This window comes from Dermacentor variabilis, chromosome 3, assembly GCF_050947875.1.
Source record: "Dermacentor variabilis isolate Ectoservices chromosome 3, ASM5094787v1, whole genome shotgun sequence".
NCBI classification, from domain to species: Eukaryota; Metazoa; Arthropoda; class Arachnida; order Ixodida; family Ixodidae; genus Dermacentor; species Dermacentor variabilis.
In genome coordinates this window covers 118,352,841-118,375,687 of record NC_134570.1, presented here as the reverse complement: position 1 = coordinate 118,375,687, position 22,847 = coordinate 118,352,841, and the positions used below count along the sequence as shown (strand labels likewise).

Below are 22,847 nucleotides of genomic sequence, written 5' to 3'. Positions count from 1 at the left end.
ATGATGAGTCGGCTTCAAAGTATAAACTTATGCATTAGGGCTACGAGAAAAAAATAACATATAACAATATATTATTCAGTGCGTATCATATATGGTCGAAATTCTTCCTTTTGGATAGCATTCTTCGTACGGAATAATCGTGAAATTTGCATTGCTGAGTTCTTCACCGAGAAGGGATGACAACTTTGCCTATGCGTGTTCGTATCTGCCGCCATTACTGCGCTGCGCCGATTGCAAAAGCCACGGAGAGCATTGCAAACTGGCGCAGCGCGCCACAAGATAACTCCAGCTGCTTCGTGTCTGCATCATCGGCGAGTGTCCAGAGAAAGAAAAAGCGAGGAGCGAACAGACCCTGCGATCCCTTGCTACAATTTTCTCCTCAGCGAGCGCAGAAATGTGCCACAGAAACAGCGCATATGTGTCGCTTGAGATGAAGCTGCAAATTTTGCAAGGCTCGAAGTACCAGCTCACGCATTCGATGATATTGACAATTCTGAAAACTGGGAGCACCAGAACCTCGAAGGCTAGAACCAGTGACCATGCCGACTAACGGAAACGGCAAGCTTTGTGTGCCAGGGCGAAACCCCCTATGTGTGAAACCAGCATAGTGGCAGCTGCTGACATTATCGAACTCTGGGAGCACGTCGCTATTGTTGATAAAATAGGTGGTGCTTCGATAGAGGAGTTTCTGAGTGCAGATAGCGCTGCCTCATTCGGCGAAGAATCTCTCACAGGGTGATCGTCGTCATGACAGACAGTGGCGTTGTGCCATGGAGGTGACGACAGTGGCCTGTCTCTGACACAGACCCCAATGTTCACGCAAAGTGCAGTGTTGTCGATAGGTGCCATGGAGGTGACGACAGTGGCCTGTCTCTGACACCGACCCCAATGTTCACGCAAAGTGCAGTGTTGTCGATAGAGTTGCTCATTGATTTCATGCATGCTAAATTATAGCTGCCAATGTTTGTGTAGCGGCTGGATGCGATGCACACCGCGGTTGTGGACGTGAAACTTCTGCAAAAGCAAGTGCAGATTTCTGACTATTTCAGTGTGCCTAACGCTTCACACGTTGTTTAGAGGTATAAACACATTTCATTTTTCACTCCCTACTTTCTACGTAATTTTTTTATCGTAAGTGCCAAATTTCTTTTTGGATCTACGAAGGTATGTTCAGCAGCCTTTTTTCTCCCTTCTTTATGGCAGCTCAGATATAGTGACTATCGGTTATAGCAATTGCATTTTTCTTGATATCGTTGCAAGTGGACTGCACTGTATTGTTATGTAAGAATAGTGATTGCCGCTTTATTTTTTTTCCTCTTTTCTCTTTCACTTTTTTAACTGCAGGCTTATATGTGCATGCTTTGCATCTGTTCTGTCGTTGCACTTTTTTGCTGTCAAGTTTTTTCCCCTCTCTTTTTTCCAAAAGCACCTTGTGCTTATGTACGAAATGCAGTAAGTCTTTTATATATCATATTTGCTCGCATAATGAACGCACCCCTCACTTTTCCAATCAATAAGTGATTTTTTTTTTCTCTTCCTCACATAATGATCTCTCCCTGAACTTGCTGCCATGTAGGAGGAGACGTACGGTACGATTCGGGGTTTGGTATGGTGTTTTGCCGAGCTGTAGCGCCAGATCAGACGCCCGGTGTGCGACAGAAATAAGAGACACGCAGTACGATGCTGCGTCCGCTACAGCACCTGACGTACCAAACAAAGGCATGGCACCATGCTGTAGTGCCGGATCAGACGCCTGTGCGTGCTGGGCATCAGATCGAGCACTACGGCGAGGCAGAAAGTCTTGGAACTGGCTGCCATTTTGGCGTGTCAGATGGTGTATCAGATGCCGACTCTTACTGCGTATCTCCTACTGTTTAGGTGCAGTCGCGAAAAAACATTGTTCAGAATTTGACCCCGCCTAATAAACGCCAACTATGCGCAAAATTCTTTGGAAAAAAAGTGCAACCTTGACGCTAGTAAATATGGTATACTGTGCGTGCGAGCTTACCATTTGCTGTTGACATGTTTGACTTTATCTTTTTTTGCTCGCACCACGTAGCTATTAAATGCTGTAGATTTGTACCAAGGGGAACCAGGCTTTGTCAAACTGTTCCCGACTTTACCTTTCTCCCTTGGAGATAAAATAGATTGATTTTATTTGAAATTGCAGTGTATCTGCTTCGGTGGCCCATTGGCTGTGGAGTTCTGCTGTCGAGCAAAAAGTGGCAGGCCCAGCTTGCAGCTGGGGTGGTAGTCACATTTTAGTAGGGGTTTCATTGATAACATGTTATGTACCACATTTTGGCGCACCTGTTGTGAGCGCTTAGTGGGTATGGAATTCCACTGTGGAGCGTGACGTCGTGGGTTGGGCTCCCGGTTGTGGCAGCTTCACATTGACGAAGGCAAAATGCACAAATGTTCTTCTACTTAGGCTTAGGTACATGTAAAGAACCCCAGGTGGACAAGATTAATGCAGAGCCTACTACTACGGCGTTGCTCATAATCCACTGTACAGTTTCAGGACCTTACAGCCGACATGTTTCTAAGAGAGATATTGGTGTGTGTTAAAAAAAAAAAGACCAGGTGGGTAAAATTAGTCCAAAACCATTCACTACCTAATAGCCCTATGTTTCTTTGGGGCATATAACTCGTACATTTTTGTGGTTAGTCCTGATCAGCAAAAGCTGGCCGAAGATTCAAGGCTGTTCAGTTTTCCATAGAAGCATTGCACCGAAAGTGTGGTCATTAGCAAACCTCCTCACCTGTGAGCGTTACTTTGAGGTTAGCTCCAGCTCTTTGTAGCAAACATTCAAGGGACATTTTTTACTGGTGAGCAAATGGCTGAAAAAGCCAACTGCCATAACTGACTGAAGCTTTGCACCTGCTGGTCTGGTACAAGTCTTCTTTTTCTCTGTCAAACGATTTGTAAATAAGTTCCTTTTAGCAAGTTCATTTCATGGGAGTTTCGTAAACCAGTTGAAAATGTAGGTGCTGGTTGCTTGTCTCATCCTTCTATTCTGTTGCATAAGTCTGTCAAGCACATTTATACGTTCATAATGCCCAGCTCACTTGCCCAACTAGCTGGGTTGTATTGCAGGTCCCTTTTAACAAGGTTTCACCATCTTCAGAAGCAGCATCATATTTTTATGTCCACTCCAAGATGATGACCTCTCCCAGCAAGCTTCACCAATTAACTATCTTGCCCTAGCTGATTCCAAGTTGTGCCTGCAAATTTTCCAATACCATCACCCCACCTGATTTTCTGACATCCTCAACTGGGCTTCCGTTCCTTTGCCACCCATTTTGTAACTCTAACGGTCCCATCGTTCATCTGCCCTGTGCATTACATGGCCTGTCCAGCTTCATTTCTTTCCCTTAATTTCAACTAAAAATATCGGCTAGTCTCATTTCCACTCCAATTCACACATCTCTCTTCGTGCCTCTTAATGCTGTGCCTAACATATTTCGTACCATTGCTCTTGGTGCTGTCCTTTACTCGTTCTTGAGCTTCTTTATTAACCCGGTGTGTGGAGCACCAAACGAAACGCAAGGCTTATTGCCAGTTGTATGTGCACTTCCTTGCAGTGATGCTGGCCATTGGGGTGAAGGAGTCGTCTCGCTTCAACAATCTCTTCACGGGCCTCAATTTGCTGGTGGTGCTTTACGTGGTCATTGCTGGCTCTTTCAAGGCCGACATTGCCAACTGGCGGCTCAAGCCGAGTGACGTGAGTTACCCTCTTGAGGAATGTGTGCAACCATAAACATTCCCTGTCCCCGATTGGTACAATAACTTGTGCGACTTTGGGAAAAATGAAAACTGCGTTTGGCCAACGCAGTGCGACAGCAAGAATTACATTGCAGCATTTGCCGAGTGTGTGTGCGTGTGTTTTTTTCCGTCTATTCTTACTCGGGTAGACATGATGCGTAATAAACTGCGATACTTCCTTGCCCTTTTTAAGGTTGTGTAGGCAGGGAATCATCGACAATTTAGGCAGCACATTTTGCTTAAGCACATTGCGCAGTCGGCATTCCTACCGAACTGTTCTTGTACGCTTCTATGTTGCCATGCTAAATTGACACGTTGATGGGAGACTCACTTCTAATGGTAGCAGTGTTGTTACAGCTGTGTATATCTCTGGCGCACAAACTTCGTCTTTCACATGAACAGGCCTCTTCAATGTACTCAAGTTTAGTCTGTGCGCATTGTCTCTGAATATGCATAGAGCCACTCAACAAAGTGCTAACCAGAAGAGCATAAACTGGCCTGATGGCTGCAGCCACAATGAGCACTTCAGTAGGTGTATTTCTTTGGATCTAGACAATGTTGCCCTGTCTTCAATACTTGATGCTGAGTTTGCTGCAACCATGACATTGTTTTCATGACGGCATGATGCTAGTTTGTGGCCTGTGCACAAAAGGACACATTGAAAATTGAAGGATCCAATAGTAACTACCATGGTAATTATTGTTAACCTGAGCTCAGAGTTGCTTGCAAGTTTTATTTATTTCTCTCCAGCACACTAATAGTATCCTTGATTTAAAGCGCCCTGAACCACTTTTTATCAAAGTGGTGAATTGCATTTGAAGGTAAAATAGGCTATTTCAGAAATACTTTGCTGCAAAAAGCACAGTTAAACCTCGATATAATTATGTAGGTAAAATAGGCAATATGCTTCGTTATATCAAAATCTCTTATCGAAATTTGACCTTTTATGCAAATATGTGCAGTCACCGATCAATTTTTCTTCCACGGAAAGGGGCCACAGAATTTTCAAAATTATCTGGCAACCGAAAAAAGCAAATTTTAATGAGAAAACAATTCATTTTGATGAGTTTGGAAGTCATCAAGAATGATACGCTTTCATGCCACGTCGACGATATCTTCACACAGGCAATACAAATTAAGCGAAGCCAGCCATGCTTTCGGTTGCACTCCGCCCCCATGACTGATAGCGCCACCCGCACTGGGACGACGCTATCAGGAAAAGCGCCGACAGCAGGGAGCGAGTGCTTCGTTTGCCTCTCGCTCCAACCGGTCACCGAAACTCGAGATTACGCAACCTTCACTACTAAATGCGCAGGAAGACTACTTATATGATGCCACGCTGTCTCGGCACGTCCAATCTTTGCATATGCAGCAGATTACCCTCTAAAGCAGGGTATGCGGCTGCATATGCGCTCAGCCGCGCTTACAGCCGTTCGCCGCCATGGCCGAGACGCCCGCCAACTTACCCCCCCTCCCCCCATGCCCCTTGCATGCGCTTGATCGTGTTACCGTGACCTCGCTCTCCTCCCCCTCTTTCCCTTTGCTCACGCAGGGAGGAGGCACTCATGTGTGAAGCCACCATCTTTCTTTTTCACCCTTGCACACTTTCAATTGCACTTAAAGCACAAAGTGCGGGGGGCACGATAGGATCTTATCGCACTTGGACTTCATACAGAATGTGATGTGGCTTCACTTCTGTGGTCACTCTTGTCAAGCCGCACGCAATTTGAGGTGGGTTTGCAAGCAGCCACTTGTAATTCAATCATTTGACCATCTGCGTTCGTGGAAGTTTTCATTCATTGTCTCGGTGTTCGTTTGCTGCGGAAGTGAAATTTCGTTATATTGAAATTGCATACAAACGCACTTCATTCTATTGAGGTTCGATTACATGGTGTTCTCTTGACAAGAGGTGATGAAAAATTAAGTACTTCATTGTACAGTTCAACCAACTTATAACAGTATTCAAATGGCATGAAAATTTCATTGTTGTAACTGGGTTGCATGAAAAAAAAATCAATGGGGGAATGGCGTAACTGTTCCGAGAAAACTAGTGGCTGGGAGGCCAGTTCTCTCCACCACCTTTCTCCATTTGGCTTCTGATTGTGTTGACTCATTTAACTGTTCCACTCTGCTTCCTGCGCACTCCGTTCGCGTGTTGTTCACAAGCCGCAGCTTTCAGCATTCTAGAATGGCACTGATATAACAACTGCAAAGAGCTACAAAAGTGCCATACGTAAGTGGCATATGAGCTCCGCTGAAGCATCGCTTTGAGGGCCCCAAAAGGTGCCTCTTAAAAAATGCGGGAAGGTTGCCATGGCAGCATCTCGGCTTGAGAAATCCAGAAGAAACGCTGGGACATGGTCACCACAAGCGTCTCGCCACATACTTCCCACTGGCTTGCACCAGAAAACCGCATGACCGTCAGCCTTGCTTGCTTTACGCGAAGCTTGCAGACATCCTTCTCCAAGGCATTCAGGTGCTTCACGTAGTGAAGCGGAAGGTCCTTCGCAAAAGCAAGCCCATGAAGGACTAAATCATCTACAGGATCTCCCGCGGGGACAACGTTGATGTAGCCTGCCCTACCACGTCAGCGTTGCTGTCTTGACCGTCACTGTCGCTATCCGATACAAGCACGTTCGGGACGATCGCCTCATCAGCTAGAAGCACTGTTTCCAAATCTATAGCAGTGTGCTTTCTATTTATTGGCAACGTCGTGCATTGGTGATGATCAGTGGATCACCCATCTTCCATTTTGGCAGCGAGTCGAACAAGGCCAAGGAACAATGTTGCCAGGAACAACATCAACGCAACGAACGAATGAAGGCAAGCATGAGCGACTTAATCTGTTAGCAGAATATCACAGAGTGAGGGTCATCGAATAAAGAACCAACCATGAGGGCCAGTGAGCAATCTGAGAGCAGCTTATGCAGCATTGGCAAAGCATTTAGCACTGTCCATTCATGTTTCAGAGGGTGGCGTGGCGCAGAGCTATGGTTGCAGCCCATTTGTGTTCGAAGGGGTGGAAGGGCGACCGGAGATGCACGTGGTGGCGTTTGGGGTGGCGGGCGATGATGTAGCTGCTCGCATTTTACTTTTCCTTTTTTCTTTTCAAGTACTTCGCATTCTGTTCCCTTTCGGCATGGACACCCAGCAGCCAGACTTCATCGTTATAAACGATAATGTGGCATGGAGACATCATAGTAAGCAGGTTACTTCCCCATAGAAATCATACAAAAGTTGACGGTGCAGAAGGTTTACATTATTATAACCGATACATTGTTAAAACCAGTATAGTTATAAGTGGGTTTGACTTTATCGAGAGGTTTGTTATATCGAGGTTTAACTGTACTTCAGTGTGTTCAACAGAAAAAGAGTTATTGGCAGTCAAACAAGCCCTGTACATTGCTTCCGTTCCTTCTTCAATGCCTTGCACTGCAAAGGCTACAGTGGAGTGGGGCGTGCCCACAACGCTCCACCTACTGAAAGTCATCGTGGCATGCAGCTCAAATTTGATTTTGGATGTTAACATAGAAGCCACTACTTCCGATTTTGGCACCTACGACGTGCCAAACGTAAGCCAAACGTGGTTGTTCTCAACGAGCTACAGTGCGCTCAACCAGCGGACACGTCGCAGCACCCCGTGGCAGCCGCTATGTCTACGGCACATAGCAGACTGCAACTACATGCAACTGTAGTGCGTATGCGCAGTGTTCGCTTTCTGCACGACAGGGCTTGAGCGTGTGCTCACGTACATACACTCATCTGACCATGCTACATGGTGCGGACTGGCTTTATCCTTCACCAGCTTGACCGACAGATAGTAGCCACATCCAACTTGTGCATTTTGAAGCGCTGTCAATAAGTCTGGCAAGGCGTCTAACCAGGAGCGGGCTTAACCAGGAGCAAGCAGAAGTGAGCGAATGATGGCAAGCATGCGTGTAGTCTGGTCTTAGGTGCTGCGGGGTTCCAGGCTAGTTCAGCGTTCAAAACTAGTTGCAATTAGCGAGACCCCATGGCTACGACACCCGACAAGCAGGGTGGACAAAGTTTAATTGCTACATGGACGGCCACGGCCAAGCGTGAGCAGACGATAGTTGGCTTCTTCCGGAAGTATATAGTTAATATCGAAATTCAAAATCAAATTTTCACTTACTTCGGCCTGTTTATTAAACTTTGTCGATAAATATACACATGAAATGTAGGAAGAAGTACACTGATCCAAACACCGTTCTTAACGTCAGCTGTTGGCCAATAGCAGCGAAGTATGGGAATCTGCTATACTACTAAATAAAGCATTTGAAAGAGCAAGAGGAGCAGGCTCCTGTTGAAAAGAGAGAATTCGAGAGAAAGTTCAATTGTGATTCACTTCAGAGCTCTACACGTTCTGCACAACTGCAGATGGCTGGGATGTTCGCACCGGTGTACGCTATCTGCAGACTACAGTAGACTCCCTTTATTTAATATTGTCTTAAAGGGACCATGAAACTTTGTTCACCTTATCAGAAGTTCGTCTTACCAGAATAATAATATGCAACATGACCACGTGCTGAATCCAAATATCTTACTTCGAAACGGTAGATGTAGGCTCAAAACTGGAGAAAAATGACATAAAAAGCATTTATTTAGCTGTGTAGAAAACTGTTTTCAAGTGGTACACTCGCTTGGTTTCATCCAGTCTGTGATGGACGTTTAGCTCTTCTGTGCGAATCCGTGAGCAGCCACAAACGGCAGTGCAATGAAACGCAACATCTCAGGGGGCGTGACCTCTAGCCAAGAGCCATCTGGCTCAGCATAGCTTGGCTTCTCAAAAATCTTCATCCACACATACTTCTTCGTGGGTGCACAGAAAGTGGCAATCATGTCAGCCGTAAAAAACATCGCATATCCAGTGCATCGAGAAACCTCCGTGTCTCACTCTGGCGCAACACCTCCAGGTGTACGCCAGGTGCGTTTCAGTGAGAACTTGACTCGGCACTGTGTGTTTGGCAAAATATCACCTCCATGTGTAGTTGACACTCTAAATGAAAAATGTAAACAGGTGCCTTCACTTACAAAACACACACACCATATAACAAGAACATCGACATCCGAAACTGTTTACCTTTGCAGCACCATATGAAGGTTGGGGCTGCATAGGCGAATCATCATTGTTAGGCGAGAGCTTGACTCGGCACGGTGTGTTTGGCAAAATATCGCCTCCATGTGTAGTTGACACGCTAAATGAAAAGTGTAAACAGGTGTCATTACTTACAAAACACGCACACCTTTTTTTTTTTTACAAAGCACCGCACACCAGACTTGAAACTCATGCAAATCTTCTTGACTGGGGCTGCGGGATGTGGGAAGATGTTCGTTCTCACATTGGTCATGGACATATACAACCGCTACTACGCGGCACGAGGGGTCGACAGGACATCCAACACGTATGTGGCATGCGCGACAATGGGTAAAGCCGCGGATGCTCTTGGGGGGATCACCATCCTCATCATCCACTTCGCTCGATTGACTTGTACTTGCTCGGCTTGCCGCGGCAAGATGGCGGTCATGGCACTTCCGAGCTTCATTTGTCGTGGTACCCGGAGATGCAGTGAGTCGATTCAAATGCATTGCCTTTCTTGCATTGGCCCGTCGCGTCCCTGGACTCTGTGGTGTCGGACGCGCATTGCTGCCCTGATGCATGCGACGTATATGCTCAGCCTCCCTTGAGCGCCGCTTGCGTTCAGCAGCTGCCGCACGTCGCGTGTTGGGAGACGCTGGTTTGGCGAGACGAGGCATCCTTCCCACACGATACCGCAAAGTAAACTGCCGCCACTGCCCCCGCCACACCACACCCAAGCAGACGGTCGCCACACAGCGCCCACTCGGGAGGCCACCTCAAGCGCCTGATGAGTGACGTCAGGGCGCACCATCGAACTCACTGCCGCCGTGTGGCGCCGAACCACCGCGACATCAGCACTTCATGACAGTGACGTCATGCACGTGAGCCAATCGGGAGGCGCACACCTGCGCCTAGCGACAGTGAGGTCGCGACACAGAGGAAACCAATCAGGAGGCCGGAAAGCTGTGACAATTTCTGCTAATGGCAGATGACCTTAACAATGCGCCATTAAAGACTTCCGCCTTAAGTCATTTCTATCGCACTTAGTTCAGTTGATACATCAGTATGATCCATAGGCACTGCCTCTCTGGGAAGTGCATCTTCATCTCGGTTATCTTTTTTTTTTTTTTATAAAGGTCTCCTACTGTCGAAGAACAATGTACAGTTTACTGCTTCTGCGAATTTCAAACACTTGCAAGTTTATAACACGCCTACCCCCGACACACCGTGGTGAAAACGGCAATAATGGTGCTGCCACTTTAAAGTGAACAGCAAACTCTTGCGCATTTAGAAATGTGGTAGCATGGTTGCGCCACAAGTGCAGGCAGTGAATGGATGAGATTCCGGAGAATGTGGCCCACCTGAACCGTAAACAGTTCGTTTTCCTTATTGGTTTTCTTCTAAACTAAAAAAAAAAAATGTTGCAATTCAGTTTTAGTTGTGCCAACGTAACTTTATTTTTCCCATTTTTGATTCAGTTAACACCATGATGGTGAGTTTCTTCGAATCCATCAGGTGGCATACAAGGGTTTATTGGCTAGCTACCTGCTCCTAGCTTCAACTGTGATGTTATACCTGCTTTCAAAAGAATATTGCACACCTTCTGCGATGGCTGTGGTGGATGCTGGGTACACACTGCCAGGGCTAGATCTTAGTGCATGTGCACGAATGCAGTAGACTTCCGTTAATTCAATTTTTTTCGTTCATTTTATCCCGAATGAAGTCCCCGCTGGCACCCATGCATTTCTATAGGCCGGAACTTTCATTATTTCAATCCTAAAGTTGGCCTTCACCGGACAATTTGAACTTGACCAGTTGGCATGTATGTGCCTGGTCCCGATAATGACGCCAATAGCGTCCCCGTGTATTGGGGCCAGCATGTCTCTGCGGAGCTTAGGGGACAGGTGTCTTCAACAAATTCAGGCATCTCCTGCTGGACACGCTTATTTGCAGTCTGCCCTAGCGAAATTTTCAAGCAAAAACAGTAGCTCACAATCTCTCCATTACGGTATTTAATAGATTCTAATGAGCGTCTTTTCCTTTTTTCGCAAGAATATTGGGATGAAAATTGCCTGCACGGTGCTATCGAATACAAAACCAAAACTGCGTTTACGGCATTTGCATGCTTTACTGTATAACATGGCTGTACTGCGGCGAAGCTGACTTCAGGAAACCGGTGCCCTTGTTCAATTTTTTTGCTAGAAATTGGGTGCACATGAAATTTACACTTTATTAAGAGCCTTAATGACATTTGGACGTTAGTTTTCTACTTTGGACAGACAGAAAGTGGGCTTGCATTTGATTTGGGGGCATGTTAGAATTGGGGGGCATGTATTGCCAAATGAATAAGTGGTATGTTTTGGCAGTTTTCTGCAGCTTGTTTAATTCGACCTGCCAGATTTGATCAATTTCGTCAGTCAAATCAGGGTTGGATTAACGAAAGTTGACTATACTAAAGAAAACCGACGGGAGGCCATCCGCCACAGTAAATATAAATCCAGAAAGTTGAAGAGCTGGCATGTTATTGTGAAGACGTCATTTCTTGTCCTTGTGTACGGACAGTTTACTGCTTCTGTAAATGTTGTTGCAAGTGAAACAACCAGCTGCCCAACCTGTGCTCGATATTCACACATGCTGCCTCCTTCGTGCAGGTTCCCAGTGGTCATGGAAAGGGAGGCTTCTTTCCGTACGGTGTGGGTGGTGTACTCAACGGGGCTGCCTCGTGTTTCTACGGCTTTGTAGGTTTCGACGTAATTGCTACGATGGGTAAGCACAACCCCTGCAGACTACACACACACGATTGCACAGAATTGAAAGCTGCATTCCAGTGGGAGCAGCATGCAAAAGGCGCTGTGTTCCTTAAATTTAGGTGCATGTTGAAGAAACCCAGCTGGTCAAAATTAAGCTTGAGCCCTCCGCTTAGTGTTCCTCATAACCCACTGTGCACTTTTAATGTTTTGACAATTCATAATTTTTCATAATTCATAATTTCATAATAATTCATAATTTGACAATTCATTCATTAATTTCAGTCAAACATCATTGTAAGGAACTTTCACCTGACATGAAAGTACCTTTGCTATGTCCGGTATTCATTATAAGCATACATTTTTTACTTGTTTACTTTCTGATATTGGTGAGAAGCGTTTCAAGTTTACTATGTTGTATCCAATAATTTATTACATTCATGTACGTTGTATCGAGCTTCAATTGTAATTAGAATTGCAAGCACGAAGTAGCATCTCTTGTTAACCTTCTTGAAGCTGATTTGTTGTTGCTGGATGTCGGATCTGTCTATAAGTATGGCATATCTAGGTATGTCTCTCCTAAAACTTCATGGAAGCATCATCCTTAAAGCTTTTATTTGTGCGTCATTTTGTATGGTTATTATACATGGCATGGCTGTTGTGTACAGTTATTATGTGGGCTGTGATATTTTTTTTTACTGAGGGCTATGATTGGCAGTTCTGGATACGTGTAGAGTCAGAGTACCGTTAAAACGCGTTAATTTGACCCTCATTAATTTGGAAAATTTCATAATTTAGACTTGTCCTCTGGCTCCACAAGCATATGCATTACTTAATGCAATTAAACTTTCGTTAATTCGGACAACTGTCGTAGCGCGACAATCGCTAAGCGCTGGAAGTGTGCAATGCAAATGAGCAATAACGGTGCTAGCGTCCAACCGAAACAAAGCAGCGGAGTCCGCGTTGCTATAGTCATCAGCAGAAATTGTATGTGAATGACGGAAATGGCAGAACGCCTAGTCCTTATTTGTGCCATTAAAGCCTTTATATGTCTATATTCTTGCGTTTACCGCCGCTCATGACACCTCATTGGCCGCATGCCTTCATGAGGGATAATTGTCATCCGTGATTGCATCGATAGAGGCCGCTGCTTTGTCTGCAGTTGTTGCCACAAATAGTGGTTTCGTTTTGACACGGTCTAGCGTCGGCCGTGCGCCTTCAGAACTGCAAGGTTGACATCCATGATCGCTTCATAGCAGCACCGTGGTTTCGTACGTGGCGTTTGCGGCAAGCAGTAGTTTTGTTTCGACTCGGTGCAACCCTGTCGAGGATGAAGAGCACTGGCTACATCGTGATGGCTGGACAATCTTTTGGTGACCAGCTCACTGGCAAAAAAAAGAAGTGTTTCTCATAAAGACACACATGCCGTGGCCACGCCGTGAAAAAGGTGGTCGCGAGGCCTGTGCCACAGTGAGCACTAATCAGTTGCGAGACAGTGAGCATTGCAGCTTCTGCTCTGATTTTGTGCAAAACAAACAGGAAGTGCTGGTTCATTCAGTAAACAAAATTGTGTTGACATAGTACGCATTTGTTTTCTTGATGCCCTCAATAATTCAAAATTCGGTTAATTCGGACATTTTTGTCGGTCCCGTGGAATCTGAATTCACAAGGTTTTACTGTATGTACAATAAATATGGTATGTGGCATGAGAGTCATAAAGGCTTATATGAAAATCAACGAGCTGTGGCCTAGACAGTGGGATGAAATGCTCACCAAGATATCATCACCAAAGATGCCATCACTCTTGAAATGCAGGTCACTTGCTACATCTCAATGGGAAATGCATAAAAATAAAATTATGTGGGTTAGTGTTCTCGAATTCAATGTTTTGTGTGATTAATAGCACAATTTGATTACGAAATGTACTGCAGAGGGCATTTGATCATTGCCTTAAAACACTGATCGATGCTCAGCGTCAAAGACAACAGTAATAATGTCAATGATACTAATGACGAGATGACAGTGGCAAAAGATGCAATGACAGCAGGACCACAATAGACCTGGAATTGAGCTATGGGAGGGGACCTGCCATTAATCCCTCTAATGCTGTCTCGTTTTTCAGGCGAGGAGGTCCGGAATCCCCGACGGGCCATCCCCATTGGCATAGTCCTCTCACTCGGCATCGTGTTCCTGGCATACTTTGGTGTCTCCATCATCGAGACGCTCCTGTGGCCATATTATGCGCAGAACGTGTCCGCACCGCTGCCCTTTGTCTTCCAGCAGGTATGCGAACTCTGCCTTTGTACAGCTGCGTTCACTAATTTGAAGGACTACTGACACAGTATATAATTTTCTTCACTTTTGTTTTTCTTTAAGGGGGACCCCGCAGCTTTCGATTAGGAAAAATGGCAAAAAAAATATCTTTTGAAAGTCTCATTTCCAGTTTCTATAAATTTTTTCTATCTGAAAGTACTCTAAAGTACGTAAAAGTACTCTAAAAAAAAATTTGTTGCATCAACCAAGGTTACCAAAAATTTCACTAATCAGGAAAGAACAGCGTGTTCAAAGCCACAATATCTGAAACGGCGCGACCGAGCGCTGCCATCTTAGTCTCGTCAGAAAGCGCATTTCTCAGTCTTCAAATTTGTCCCTTTAGCTATCTCCTCCATACCGAAGCAAGTGCACGAAAAGCAAATTATTGAAGGTCATTCTGGAGTCTCTGATTGGCCGCAGCCGTCACGTGGCTCCAGCGTGGTTCCCCGTTAGTTTGGCACTCGCGATGTCTCGACCACCGTAATCTCGACAAGTGTCGAAACGGGCGCGACGCGGACATTGCAGAAGTGCGGCCGATCTCTCCGTTGCTCAGCCCCTCAGACTCTGCGATTGAGCATAATGTGCGTGGACTCCTCGGACCAGTGGCTAAGCGTTTTGCACATCCGTGCTTCGTGACCCGCAACAAAGCACATCACGAACTGAAGGTGGGCTTTTATTTTATTTTATTAGAGCATAGCTCTTAGGTGCCCATTCCAGCGGCAGGCGTCGGTGTCGGCGTATTCGAGCGAAGTGGCTAAGTGAAAGATGAAAGCGAACGTAGAGCGTGGCGGGGGATGAAAGACATGAGGAAAGCGGAGGGGAGGGTGCAGCGAAGCCATGAGGCGGAAAGTGGACGAGGGTATGGTGAAAGCACGAGAAGAAAAGTGGGGTAACGATGGCTACGAGATAGTGCCAGAGTTGCGCACATCATCTGGGAGTTCTGGTGGTGGCGGCTGGCGTGAAGATGGCGCCAGAGTTGCGCACATCATCTGGGAGTTCTGGTGGTGGCGGCTGGCATGAATCGCGCCTATGCGTCAACCACGCGCCGGCTGTCGTGACCTCCGGATTAACGATGCAGCCGCGCTGCACTTCGCCCCATTTGCTGCGTGCCACACGAGACATTGTCTGCACTAGCCAATATATAGCAAAATGAAAACACTTGTACAGTCGCACTCCAACTTCATGTTAGTGAGTATCATAATGGCCAGTGAGTTTTTTATTTACATTTCTTTGTCACGGTTTGTTGAGCTGCAGGTTGGGTTATTTTTGCTTTTTTTGGCTCGGTTATTTCAATTCATTCACACCCGAAATATTTGTGTGGTGTGAATGAGCCAAGAAAAGTGAAAAAGGAACATATTTACGTTTGGAAAATAAAAGGGGGAAGGGGGGAGAACAAGAACGTCTAATTTAAGTATGCTCAAAATATTCAGCAAATCTTCGACTGCATTCTGTAAGCCCTCCAGGCCGTCACAAGGTTCAAAGGAGAAAGTTTGGCGCAGTACAATGTTCTTCGAAATGGTAGCTAGTGCAAACATTAGGCCACATAAGGAAAAGCCTCTGCATCAGTGCGGGCTTGCAAGGCATGCATGTTCCAGCTGCATTGCTGCCCACGTACTATCGCCTCTTTGATGTGCAGTTAGCTCCTCAGCCGTTGTCTGGGGAAGAAAAATTCGAAATGCTGTTGATAGCCTTTCTTTAGTCACCTGGTCATTGCTAAAAAAGGACAAAAAATGCGCCATTGAATGCGACAAAGACATTATATGAGTGATGCTCTCAACAAGCCTTCACACATGCTCTTCACAGAGCAGGGGAAAAGGATGTCTTGGGGGGAAAGAAGGAAAGCAAAGCACTTCAGACCCAAGGCAAAACACTCAAGAAGCCCCTCATTTGATAGGGCGTCAGTGACTAGAACTCTGATGCCTTTTGATAACATAAGATCTAAGGTACAACTTTGAAAGCTATTTTCTCAAAACTTTTGTTCTTGCCTCCTGCTCAGCTTCTCCCACTTATTTCTTCGCAACGGCTAGGTCTATTTCAATTCGTTTTTTCTACTGTGTTCTTTGCAGTGCAGTTCAGGGTGTGACAGTCCTGCTTTTCCACTGTGACTTCATTCTGAATTAATGATTCCACTAGTTGTTCACAGTACAGATGCCTCTTGTACAGTCGCGTCATAAGAATGAGAGCTGAAAAAAGTCGTGTTGTAAATAAAAAAATCAAACGTCTCACCCTCGTCCAGTCGTGGCTTGAAGCACTTCTACTCTCCTGGGAACATGAATCCTGCAACACCTTCTTATTTCTGATGTAGACAGCGCCCATCTACATTGTTTGTGTTCCTTTACATGCTGTCCATTTGTATTGCACGAACTCAGAAATTCAGTAGTAGGATTAAGCGTGTATTTTTTTCCAGCACAGGCAGAGAGCTGGCTTGAAACATGAGTAACTTATTTTATGAGAAATAGTCTTGTTGGTGCGTACAACAGTGACGTGTGGAGTACCCACATGTCGACAGCGATGCCTGAGTGGGCCAGCACACAGCTTAGGTCTTGACTTGTGGCGATGCTTGCCTTTCACGAGGCACGTGTGTTGCGTTGTTCGTTTTCCTATTAGTAGCGGTTTCTGCAGTTCAGGGGAGCCTCCAAGAGACGGTGCTCACGGATGACTGGTGTTGCCAATATTTTCAAGCATGTCGCTAAATTCATGCTAAATTTTGCTGCAACGTCGCCAAGACTTGTCAGTTAACTTTAAGTAACGTAGGTGTTATAGTACGCCGGGGGCATAATATCAGCTGATACAGCGTAAATGTGCCAAAACATTTAATTTTTCTGGGGTCCGTTCAGGTGGGGAATGAACAGTGAACTTGCCGGCAGGCTGTAGTGGGCTTTTACGTTACTTATATGCTGGCATAACAGATCTGACAGCTGAAAATCTGCATTGGCCTTCAGGTTGTAAGGTTACAAATGCAGCACGATTCAAAAGAACGTGAGTAATCTGGATTTCCTAGTACAAAAAGGCATCATTACATGAAAAGGCAGCATTGTTTCTGCAAATTTTGTAGTTCTCAGTGCTCTTGAAAGGAGAGGCAAATTCTGTGCCATACACTTTCTATCTTTCTATAGGTCAAATACAATAGACTTGCATTAATTTGACCCTGACTACCCACTGAGGTTGATCAAATGATCTGCTGGGTCAAATGAAATACGATGAAAAAAAAAGCAGCAAAAAAACACACTGCTGATTTATTTAGCAGTATTTGCCTAATTTTAATACACCACTGAATCAAATTCGAGTTAACTTTCTGTGTGTCCGAAGTATAAAAATAATGTGGGAATGACATTAAAGCTCTTGCAGCAAGTAGAAATCGGAACGTGCACCTGATTTTTTTAGCAAGAAAAATGGACACGGGTATAATATGTGTTGCGCAGTAGCGGCCTGTTTCCTAAAGTCAGCATTATTTCGGCAATATCTTGTTTCAGATTGCAATTTTGCTTGTATTGAACTACGTGAGAATATATGTAGTAGCATAACTTATATATCACCCGCCGTGGTTGCTCAGTGGCTATGGTGTTGGGCTGCTGAGCACGAGGTCGCGGGATCGAATCCCGGCCACGGCGGCCGCATTTCGATGGGGGTGAAATGCGAAAACACCCATGTGCTTAGATTTAGGTGCACGTTAAAGAAACCCAGGTGGTCAAAATTTCCGGAGTCCTCCACTACGGCGTGCCTCATAATCAGAAAGTGGTTTTGGCACAAAAACCCCAAATATTATTATTATAATTTATATTCATATCAGGCAGCTAGATATTGTTGGGATCTGGTGTTGTCATTTTGACAATGTTAGCAGATCAGACAGTAATCCTGGCACAAATGACACCAAACGTTGTTTTAGAGCGTCCACCGTAATAGGCACTCTCAAATGACAGTAGCAGAGAGAAGGAAATGGGAACGGGCTGGGAACTGAATTCTTGTACGGTTGGCACGGCTGGCCATTGGAGAAAGCGGGACTTCTAGATTATATTGCTCTCATAGGTTCAGGCTGTTTATGCGATGTTCCAGGGGAGATGCAAAAAATGAAGTGAAGCATGCAATATTTCGCAGATTGGCTGGCCAGTGGCTAAGTGGATCATCACCATTGGGGCTCTGGCTGGGCTGTCCACAAGGTAAGGGCTGTGGAAGTTAGCTTAACGTTTGAAATAAAGACGGAGAGAAAATACAGTTCGAAGTGCTGTCATCTGTGCCTTAATTAATGTGAAGATAGCATTGAGATTTCTCAGATATTTTTTTCTTGCAGTTGTCCTTACTCCCTCTGTCAATATGTAAAGATAATTTATTAAGTATAGCTAAAGATAATTAAACTGCAACCCAAAGTCTGCAGTGTGGTTTCATTGTAGGCAATGTGGTCTCGCAAATTATTAGCGGTGCTTTTGCACATGTTAGTTGGCATCTGCTAGAGCACGCTTTTTTTTTGGTTAGCACCTGAATTAAGCGAAAACGCAGAGCAGCGTTAGAACTCGGAGTGTGACAGCATCTGTTTGTTAGGCAGAAACAAAGGAATTGCTCGGTAAGCACGGGCACTGTGCATGACTTCAAAAGTTTTTTTTCTGTTAAAACAAATCTCGACACGGCAGTATAGTTTGTAGTGCTGGCATGTATGAACTTCAGAAACAACAAAATAAAGCCAGGATCGCCCTTTAAAAAACTAGAAATGCTTCCTGACAAACTAAAAGGTTTCCAGGTATGTAGTACTTAAGATGGTGGCGTCGTCATTGTTGCGATATCTTACTGGATCATGATCATGTCTGATCATGCCACAGCATAGATGCAGCGTGCTTCGCAGACTGTGTTTACGGTGCTGAGGTGCATCATTTAGCAGATTGAGCTGCATCATGCGTTCGGGTGCACTAAGAGGGTGTCGCTGCTAGAATGCTAGTAGTGTACGCGTCGATTTTGGACACACGTTTTTTAAGACTGTCAAGAACTTCAAGGGAATAAGAATCTTAAACAGTAATGGACACCATGGGGGACGACCAGTTTGGCGAGAGTGCCGATAAGGTGAGCTCATCAAACGACCAGGGCAACGGAAGTTATAAGGACGACTGATTAAAAGTGTTCATAGTCAACCGCTGGTTGATCCGTTATTCGGCATAGCAGTCCAAGCGCAGTTTGAGGCTTCAGTGAGTAGCCACAAGCTTTCCTCGTGTAAGACCCACGCCCGGTAAAAAATCCGGAAGAAAATTGTGGGCCTTGCACAAATAAATACGGTATACTCATTGCGCACCTAGGTGGATTCAGCATATGAAGTTCAAATGAGCATAATTTTTGTGCAGTTTCTATCAGAATCCAATACAGGGACTATTTCAGTATAATACAGTAGAACCTCATTGATACGATCCCACTACGTATGATTTCCCGGCACCGTCTGCAATCAAGAACACAAAACATGACCCAATAGTTACACTTATGCTTTACTGATTCATATGTTCCTGGCACCCACGTTCAGTACATCAGCAAACTGTGACCGTAGGATACGTTTTCCGTCTGCTAGATCCCACGCAAACAAGAAAATGCACGAGGCGTGTGCAGTCGAGAGCAGTATGTAGCTGCCTGCTGCAGCAGCTTCCCCACAACACTCACCTGCTTTTCTGACATGAAACTGCCGGTGCACACGTGTTTCTTATTTTGGTACCAGCAAATTGGCCTCTGAAGTCGTTGCATGCCGCATTCACAACTATCGCGCTGCCAAGCATATTCATAAGCATTGTTGCCTATCTGTTTCACAGTGGGTTGTGCCGTTGGAAGCGCACTGCACGCTTTTGATAGATGACATAACCAAACGCACCTCTGTTCCCTGCTGCAGACTGTGATTGTATGTTCTCCAGTCGCTAGCTTCTATGTAAACAAGAAAAGGTGCGAGGTCCGCGCGATTGAAAACAGTAGCTGCACGCCGCATCGGCTTCCCCGCAATGCTCACCTGCCCTCTCACATACATGAAAACACATGTGGGGCATAGTGTACGTTTAGTAGGCGATAATTCATAACGCCGCCCTTCGCCGCTGCAGGCGGCGTGATGTGGCCGTTACATTTTGCTTCGGCAGCATCGGGCATCGGCCACTAGCTCGATTAAGTTTCAGTTTTTCGTCACCGTCTTTAAACACTACGCAATAGGAAAACAATAAAATGTCTCTCAGCCTGCCGACGTCCCACCAGCTCGATGCGCGTGTCTTGTGCCTCTCGTGCACAACACTTTACATTACATGGATGTCAAATACACTTGTGTGTGCCAAATTTTTGGTTGCTTGGGAATCTTACGTTTTCTCAGTTAGTAAGTTTTTTTCTCACATTTTTTTTCAAAAACTTACCAACGAGGTGCTACTGTATGCATGTTCACTTTAACAAGGTTTGACTGTACTAATATCATCAGTAACTGAAGCAAAGCTTGCATCTTTTGAAATATTCTTCTTTGGCGCTTTAAACTGCAGTCTTTTCTGATCCTCCCGATTTTTCCTTCGTTTACCAAGGTGAAGCCAAACTTGCATTATGTGGTTTACATGTATGCATGGTTGACATGCTTATGTAGCTGACCAAAGCTATGTACTCAATGTTGTGTTGTTGACTGACCAATTTGGCATGGCCCTGCAGTCTTTTGGGCGGCATGTTCCCTTTGCCACGTGTCCTCTACGCCATGGGCTCGGATGGACTCATCTTCCGCTTCCTGGCCATCGTGCACCCGCGCCTCAAGACACCCCTGATCGCCACTGCTGTGTCAGGCATATTTGCCGGTCAGTACGGGAACTTGAAATGAGTACCTGCTTGATTTCTAAAAAATGCAGTCTTGAGCAAACATTTTGCGTCATATCACGCAATGAGAAAGTCGTGGGCCTCACTAGCCAATTGGAAATCGGTACTAACTTGTGGCCTGCAACTAAGAAAGGCTCACTGATTGCTACTAGAGCTTCCACTCACCTGTATTGCTGCATGGCAGAACTAGCAGCAAACAATGGACGAGACATTTGTAGTTAATAGCCTAGAGCTGATTCAGGGCTGACATTACTTGCAGCCTTCACTGCATTGCATGGAAACGGTATGACGGGAATGCTGTTGCTGCAGCCATGGATAGAGCAGTGGAATTCACATAGGAACATTTAGATGTGATTGTCCCCTGCAGATGATTTGATCGGAACTCTGTTGCGATGTTGATGCATAGTTGGCTGCTAAATATGATACAATAGAAATCTTGGCATTCAGGAACGATTTGGGCTGGTGTAAACACATAACAGTGAAAACGAAAGTGGGAAGATGTAGATAATTGATAGTTTTGCCATTCTACTCTCATTCTGACACTGACGGTACATTAATCATTGATCCGAATTGATTACCCTGACAACAAACTGCGTACCTACTGGAGAGAAATGTCGTTAGTATTGACTGCAACATATTTCTCAATGTTTTTAAAATACTTCATAGGCAATATGTGGTTGACATGACAGGCAGCTTCATCTCATACTTTAGTTACTTTGACTACTTGAATACCCATAAAGTGTATCTGCTAAGAGTAACTGTACAGCAGAACCTCGTTAATATGATGCCATTAAGTATGATTACTTGGTGGCAACGTTCGCAGTCTCTAACCCAAAATGTGACACAAGAGTTGCGTTTATTAATGTGAAAGCATTATCTTATTATCATTATATCAAAAGCATTATATGCGAAAGCATTATCTGTTTTACAATGCACGGCATGCAGTGCCATAGGTAGTATGCTGCACACTTTTAGTAGGCGATAATTCTAATGTGCTGCTGTTGCCTGCTGCAGGCGTTGCGTTTTGCTTCGGTGGCATCTGGTGTCACTCACCAGCTCGATTTCGTTCCGGTTTCCCATGGCTGTTTTAAAACGCTACACAATAGGAAAACAAAATGTGTCTCGGGGCCACTGAAGCCCCACCAGCTGGACACGCATTTGCAGCTCGAGCCTCGTGCCACAACGATTTGCGCAACGCTTCGCATTATGTCAACTGCAGTTATGTGAACTACAGTTGATTCTGTCAAACTTTTTAGTCACTTCGGATGATACGTCTCCTGAGCTTTTTTTTTTCTGAAACTGGTGACCAAGATTCTACCGTACTTGTGGCTGTTTTCTTGTTTTCTTGAGATTCGTTTTTAAAGATTTGTATGTCGTGCACTGTGCTACATCATGGAGAACCACGAAGGTATTTGAAATATCAACAGGACAACCAAGTCTCAATAGAGTGAAGCTGTAATTTTGGCCAACAGGATCCCAAAATTCAGAATATTGTAGAAACAAGTCTGCTTTTCTTTTTTTTTTTTTCTTTCTGCTATGTCTCAACACTTCAAGAGATTCCAGAGGCTCTTAGAAAACTGCCAGTTGCCAAGAGCGTGTCAATGAGCATTTAATTGCACCAAGATTGCACATCTGCACTTGAGAGCAGAGCTATTGCACAGTCTACGCTAGTGCTTACGACTAATCATCCAGCAACTCCATGCATGTCATAACTAGCATTAACAGTGGACTTCCATTCTTTGCTTGTTTACTATGTTGTACTGAAATTGAGTACTGTCATGTACTGTCATGGCAATATGGGAAGCTGCAACATATGTTGTTGTGACCTCAACAATAAAGGCCAACTGCAACGAAATCTTGGATCGCGTCAAAAGCCTAGCTTTGAGTAACGTCTATATAGAGGAGCCTATGTGCAAAATTTGACATTTGAAATGCGAGGGAAAACGTCGGGAAAGGCATGCCAATGTAGCTGTTTGATGCTGAAACTGAAAAAAAAAAAAAAAAATACCACCATTACCATTCTGGAAATGACGCGTGACCTACTAAAGTGCAGCTCCTAGGCATTACCCCTGAGATTGCAGCAGTCTGCGAGACCTCTTGAGTACTCGGGGTGCCGCCACGAGCCCTC

At 45.1% G+C, this 22,847-nt stretch overlaps 1 protein-coding gene across 6 annotated transcripts in view; it reads left to right on the top strand.

The window, feature by feature from the left end:
- Positions 1 to 22,847, top strand: part of LOC142576223 (cationic amino acid transporter 2-like) — a 147,747-nt gene that overhangs the window by 85,537 nt on the left and 39,363 nt on the right. For all 6 annotated transcript variants that reach the window (XM_075686241.1, XM_075686242.1, XM_075686246.1 and 3 more), the window contains 5 exons: positions 3,586 to 3,725; positions 11,516 to 11,630; positions 13,734 to 13,894; positions 18,020 to 18,081; positions 20,561 to 20,700. In XM_075686241.1, the coding sequence (XP_075542356.1) occupies positions 3,586 to 3,725; positions 11,516 to 11,630; positions 13,734 to 13,894; positions 18,020 to 18,081; positions 20,561 to 20,700 (618 nt within the window). The remainder of the gene's footprint in view (positions 1 to 3,585; positions 3,726 to 11,515; positions 11,631 to 13,733; positions 13,895 to 18,019; positions 18,082 to 20,560; positions 20,701 to 22,847) is intronic.